The 6,583-nt window shown below is 46.9% G+C and overlaps 1 protein-coding gene across 1 annotated transcript; it reads right to left on the bottom strand.

Annotated features, from left to right (window-relative positions):
- Positions 1–310: 310 nt before the first annotated feature.
- LOC119307137 (5-methyltetrahydropteroyltriglutamate--homocysteine methyltransferase 1-like) lies at positions 311–6,053 on the bottom strand. Its single transcript, XM_037583234.1, has 14 exons — positions 5,906–6,053; positions 4,286–4,639; positions 4,109–4,196; positions 3,269–3,396; positions 3,000–3,191; positions 2,688–2,887; positions 2,439–2,602; positions 2,249–2,329; positions 1,996–2,162; positions 1,815–1,920; positions 1,427–1,677; positions 1,267–1,339; positions 1,044–1,172; positions 311–944 (listed from the first exon to the last, which is right to left on the bottom strand). Exons 2-14 carry the CDS (start codon positions 4,633–4,635, stop codon positions 576–578), a joined length of 2,298 nt encoding a protein of 765 aa, XP_037439131.1. The 5' UTR covers positions 4,636–4,639; positions 5,906–6,053; the 3' UTR covers positions 311–575.
- Positions 6,054–6,583: the final 530 nt, after the last annotated feature.

Below are 6,583 nucleotides of genomic sequence, written 5' to 3' on the forward strand. Positions count from 1 at the left end.
ATTACCAACTGTAATAACCCGATGATGGGAGAGGGTTTGAGAAGGGGATCAGGAGAAGGGAGGAGAAGGGAACAGGTGAGAAGAGAGGGCTCGGGGAGAGATGGGAATCAGACTTAATCTCATTCGTGCCCCGACTCAGAGTACCACATCTACTTTAAGTCTGGCCCAAGGCCACACTTGCACACACACGCTTACATGGCCGCGGCCCAACACTACAATTGCACTGAGTGCCTCACTGTACGCTTCAGGGTTCAGTTAACTGCTGGACTGAACCTGAAGGCGTTACACCAACACAGCCAAGACAAGAACATCCGGAGAAATTTTGTAATTTGAAAACGTAACGTAACAAACTCAAGACTTAGATGATGAACAATTCGCCACTCAGTTTACAATACACACCGACAACCGCCTCAAAAACCACCAAATCAAAGGGATGAGCACATGGCGCCGCGCCGCGCCGAGAAACAAACTAGCCTAACCAACAGGTGGATACAGAGACCCAGATTATTCAAAGTAAACACGGCTATGGTGGCGACATCCTCCTTGCAATTAAAATGGGGGAGCTGCTATACGGCTTACTGCGCCTTGGCGAGCTCGGCGCGGATCTGCTTGGCGGCCTCGACCATGTTGGTGAGGGCGGGCTTGACCTCGGCGTACTTGCGGGTCTTGAGACCGCAGTCGGGGTTCACCCACAGGATGTTGGTGTCGAGCACCGCGAGCATCTTGTTGACACGGTCGGCGATCTCCTCCTTGGACGGGATCCTGGGGGAGTGGATGTCGTACACGCCCGGGCCAATGCCGGCGCCGTACACCACGCCCTCGCGGAAGACGGAGAGAAGCTTCTCGTCGGACCGCGAGTTCTCGATGGTGATCACATCGGCGTCCATGTTGATGATGGACTGGATGATGTCGTTGAAGTTGGAGTAGCACATGTGGGTGTGGATCTGTTGAGAGAGAATGTGTCAGCTGCAATGCAATGATCCAGAAGAAAGGTAGTAGGTTCCTGCAAGGCTACACCGTATACAGGTCAAGCAGATTTTTACCTGGGTGGTGTCCTGGACACCGCAGTTGGTGATCCTGAAGGAGTGCACGGCCCAGTCCAAGTAGAAAGCGTGCTCCGACTTGCGGAGTGGCAGACCCTCTCTCAAAGCAGCCTCATCGATTTGGATAACCTGCAAACGGAACCATTTAGAAAAAATCCCAGGTACACTCATTCTGTGCATGGATCCTGTTGCTTAAATGCGAAACAAATACAACAGTGCCAACCTGAATACCACCAGCCTCAAGGTCCTCGACCTCCTTCTTGATTGCAAGAGCAATCTGGTAGCAAGTCTCAAACCTGATAAGATATGAATCGACATGTTAGCCACTAAAGGCAAGTGCTATCCTCGACATGTCGCAAACATTATTTGAGGAAGCTACTAACCTCGGTTGGTCATTTCTGACAAAAGACCAGTTAAGGATTGTGACAGGGCCTGTCAGCATACCCTTCATTGGGCGAGCAGTCATGCTCTGCGCCATCTTGGACCAGAAGACGGTCATGGGGTTGGGGCGGCTCACATCACCATAGATGATCGGTGGCTTGACGCACCTTGATCCGTAAGATTGCACCCAACCATTGGCAGTGAACGTGAAACCAGAGAGCTGCTCACCGAAGTACTCAACCATATCGTTCCTCTGTGAAATGCATATCAAGTCGGTCAAACACAGAATCAGACATCTCAAGATATCAAAAATAAGTCATTACATTTTGTGCTTGAGAAAATAAGAAGATATTTTCTCAAACAGAACATCGATGACACAAGGATACTGACCTCAGGCTCTCCGTGCACAAGCACATCAATGTCAAGCTCTTCTTGGATCTTAACAACCTTGCTAATCTCCTCCTTGATGGCATTGGTGTACTCCTCCTCAGAGATCCTGAAACGCAATTCATTTATGAGCAACAGACAAAATATAACTAGTTAATGAAGAGGCATTATGAATATTACTCACTTCTTTGCCTTGTACTCACGGCGGACTCTCCTGAGCTCCACTGTCTGTGGGAATGAACCAATGGTGGTCGTGGGAAGGATCGGAAGGTTGAGCTTCTTTTGCTGCGCATCCAACCTAGCGCTAACGGTGGTAGCGCGGCGGTGATCAGAGCCCTTGAGGGCGGTGGCCTGTAAGAAATATATTATTATGGATTGTGTACATGTTATGTCAGCACAGAATTGGAATGTGCAGTTTTGAAGCATGGATTACTTACAGCCTTCTGGACCTCCTCATTTGTGACACGTGGTGACGACCTTCTTGAGGCCAGAGCAGCAGCATTTGCAGAGAAGTAAGCCTGCAGATGATAACATATAGACATGAACGAGTCATTGTCTGAAATATATAAAAGAAAACCAGGCTCTAGTCAAGAGGATGCAAATTAAGGTCATAAACGTTCGTCATACCTCATCCTTTTGACCAGCCAATGCCTTGGCAAGGGCGTTCACCTCAACGACCTTTTGGGCAGCAAATGCGAGCCATGACTTAATCTCATCATCAAGCTTGGTCTCATTTACAAGGTCCACAGCAGTGTGCATGAGTGAGCAGGAAGTCGATACGACAAGCTTGTCTGCACAAATGTCATAATTAGAAACTGGAAATTGTAGATGCAAGCCTATAATAAGGAAAACTTCTACATAGCACAACATGCTTACCCTTCCCAACAACAGCCTCAAGAGACTGAAGAGTGGCGAGAGATGCAGCAAGGTCATCAGCCCAAATGTTGCGTCCATCTACAACACCAGCAAAGAGGTACTTTCCAGCGGGGAAACCACTCTTGACAAGCTCAAGAGTCTTGGTTCCACGTTCAAGGTCAAAACCATAAGCAGTCACACTGCTCAATGATGTAAGAGTCCTGAAGTTGCGGTCAAAACCACGGTCAAGGTTAAATGTGATATTCCAACAAAGGGGTATATAAAAGGAACAACTGGTTAAAATTGGTAAACTGGCACAAAAAAGAAGCATACTTGTATGAGTCTGCAGGGACGTCAGCGAAGTAGGTCTCAACAAGAACGTTCAATCCAGAAAGTGCCGACTCAAGTTCTGAGTAAGCTGCAGAGAATGCAGACAGTTGGTGGGATTCAAGATCCTTAACAAGGGTGGGCTCATCAAACTGAATCCATGAAGCGCCAGCTGCCTTCAGCTCAGCAATAACCTCCCTAAAAACCATGATAAGTCAAATTATCAACTGATGATTTAGGTGCAATAGTAGTAATTTACTCATTTCTATGCTTACTTGTAGACGGGAAGGATGCTGCTAAGAAGGGAAAGGGGAGAGAATGATTTCTCTACACCCTTGGCGGCCTTTGAGAGCAACAAGTATGAGACTGGTCCGACAAGTACTGGGACGGTATCAACGCCAAGCTGCACGAGTAGCGAGTGCACATAATATAAGACATACAATACAAGCACGCAAACAACCTTTAAAGAAACACGAAGATTCATTTCCGAGTGAACGTCACAAAATTCAGAAATTGCTGCTTAACTCTGTAATCATATTGGCATCACTATTCCCACATTGCAGGGATTATAATGAACAGATAATTAGTAACTGGAAACTTGTCAAATCAGGTAATTGACAACCTGGTGCTAAATCATGTAATCCTACCAGCATCGCTATTGCCACGTTGCAGGGCTTGTAGTGAAAATATAATTAGTAACTGCAAACTCATTTTTGCTATTCTACACTTTCTACATTCAAAGGGTTTTCAGCACAGGACCTATGGTAATGAGATGTTACAACTATATAAAGTAATTATTAGAGTTACTTAGTTGGCCATTAACCAATTTGATCAGACAAGAGTGAGAATGTTCTGCAATGTCAATGTAAAACTGCATCTTAATGTAAATTGCAACTCTTTTTACTAGTTCAAAACAGTTAAGCAAATGTAGGAATAAGAAATAGTTTATTACTGCTATCACTTGAGATTTGATTAACACAGCAGCATTCTAGAGTGATCAGGGTGTTATCACAACGCTTGTGTGTTCAAAAATAACAATTAGGCAGGCTATCATCAGAAAGGTAAAATTTCACAAGATATAGCAAGTCAGCTAATATATGATTTTACTATCATACCGCCTTAGCCTCCTTGTACTCATTGATAGCCTTGTGAGAAGAGTAGGAGAACTTGGTGCTAGGAGCCAATTCAGGGACGATAAAGTGGCTGTAATAGTAAAAGATGTGGTTAGTAAAAGTAGTAGATACAAAATAAAGTATGTGAGAACAACCTTAGGTAGAATCCGGTGGACTTACTAGTTGGTATCGAACCACTTGGTCATCTCCATAGCAGGGACGGTGGCGTTGCCCCTAGCCATCGAGAAGTAGGTGCTCAAATTGATCTCCCCACCGGTCCATGAGTAACGGTCTGGGACGGCACCGAGCATGGCGGTGGTGTCAAGAACCTGATCATAGTAGGAGAAGGTGTTGCTGGGGATGTACTTGATCCCAGCATCAGCCATCTGCTTCCAGATGCTGGCCCTGAGGTCGGTGGCAACCTTCTCCAAATCCTCGGCGCTGCTCTTGCCATCCCAGAAAGACTCCAGGGCAAACTTGAGCTCCCTCTTGGGGCCCATGCGCGGGTATCCGACAATGTGGGACGCCATCTTTCTGCATAAATAATTGAACAATTGAATTACAATCAGGTTGATCTCACTAAGTGAATTCAGATCTTGCAACTGAGACTATGGATCTCTATAATTCAAACATAACCTGAGAAAACTAACCTACAAAATACAATTTTTCAGTAACAATTTTCTGCAAGCAACATAGTGAACAAACGACAAAATGCATTCATTAAAATTTCATATTCTTACAGGAAATTTATTAGGCATGGAATCATACACCTGATTTGCTAGTGTCTAAAAGAACAAAAGTAGAAGACTGAACTAAATCAATACAGGTAGGTAGGTTAGGTGTACCAACAGCAACCACTACCATGTAGGCCTCAGGGTTGGTACATAAATCCTAACAACAATTGGTGGGAGGCAGTGGCGGTGGCAGTGTCCCTCTCACACCAGCAAAGGGTGGGACAGGTGGATCTTGGACAAATACATAAGTAACGATCGACAAATCTAGCATAGAGTACATTCCAAGTTTATAACAGACAGTGCATGCATGGACACCAATAGCAGAATTTTCAGATCTTTTGAGCTACACGCCAGTACCGATGCACTAACAATAAATAAATAAATCTCCAGCTAACAGAATAATAAATCCGAGGAGATAAACCTCTTGGCTCAGGGTCAGATCCAGAACCACTGGGCTGGGCACCTGATAAACAGAGCATGGGCCTAAATAATAGTGTGGCCAGGTCTCAGTAGACCAAGACTTAACTAAGTGCAAATCAAGTGATATAATATGTAAGAAAATATAATGATAAAAATTGCATGGATCTTCATGTAAGATCCCATAAATATAGTCTCAGTCGACTGAGATTTAGCAATTCCCCGAATACAAATACTGAATCAAAATTCAACGACGAGAAGCGCCAGATCCCCCTAATCCGAACCCACCGAAACGCTTCGGCCATTTCCGTGACCGGAGATCGGATCTGAGCGCTCGATCGGCTCAGATCGGACCTCCGCAACGGCACCGGAAAAAACTATTCGCGGAAACAGAGCAGCCCATTCCCGCCCCTGATACTGCCAACAGAGCAGCCGAGCTCTCCGTCCGCGTCGCCTACCCGCGCCGCCTACGGGACGAGGCCCGCCGGCGGTGGCCGGGCGACCGATCCTACGGCCGATTACCAACACAGATCGTCGTTCAAAGCGCGCGAGACGGCCGATCCGGGGAACGGACGGGATGTGGGCGGACGGGGGTGCGCTCGTGCGTGCGGATTCACGGGTGCACGGGGGAGGGGGAGGGGTCGCTTACCCTGGGTGCGCGGAGGCGGAGGGGGACGGCGGCGAGCAACGGGGAGGAGGAGAGGCAGAGAACGGCGAGGGTGAGGGGTTTAGGGGTGGGCTTATTTATAAACCGCTGGCGATTGGTTGGTGCGTGCGGGGGTATGCGGTTGGTGAGATCTGAATGCTCGCTCGCCTCTGTGGATCTGGTTGCGCAAGAATTTTTTTAAAACCACAAAAAAATAAATGGTTTTATCTTTTCCCCCTTCTTCTTTATTTATTGTTGGAAAAACTAAGTAACGGCCGTTCGCTATCTGGCGTTATAGAGCGAACACGTTGATCGGTGGGGGGTTGAGGCAAGGGGAGGAAGAGAAAGAAAGGGATGGAGAGGGGAGTTGTGACCGTTGCCCTCAGGGGATTCATTGGTATTTGATGGGTAACGTCGATGCCTCTCCGTGAGACATAAACGAACTGCCTTTGTTGAGGTGACGGTGTCCTACCGCGCAACCTGTTTGTTGATGATGCATGGTGATGAATGACCAACTAGATCTAGTGGCACAAATGGTCGAGAAGGTGAAGGAGAAGCTAGAAGAAATAGTGGGCGGACAAGCTAGGAGGACATCAATAAGGTTGTCTGAGGAAGGTTGGGGAAGGCTGGAGGCGGTAACGTCAGAATTGGTGTTTCGAGAAAAAAGACGAGGTCGGTGGA

Source organism: Triticum dicoccoides, chromosome 5B (genome assembly GCF_002162155.2).
Source record: "Triticum dicoccoides isolate Atlit2015 ecotype Zavitan chromosome 5B, WEW_v2.0, whole genome shotgun sequence".
NCBI classification, from domain to species: Eukaryota; Viridiplantae; Streptophyta; class Magnoliopsida; order Poales; family Poaceae; genus Triticum; species Triticum dicoccoides.

Coding starts and splice junctions, on each gene's coding strand:
- LOC119307137 (XM_037583234.1), bottom strand. CDS start 4,635: ATGGCGTCCCACATTGTCGGATACCCGCGCATGGGCCCCAAGAGGGAG. Junction 2,330..2,438: donor TGGCTGGTCAAAAGGATGAG/GTATGACGAACG, acceptor TATCATCTGCAG/GCTTACTTCTCTGCAAATGC. Junction 945..1,043: donor GTGTCCAGGACACCACCCAG/GTAAAAATCTGC, acceptor CTCTCTCAACAG/ATCCACACCCACATGTGCTA.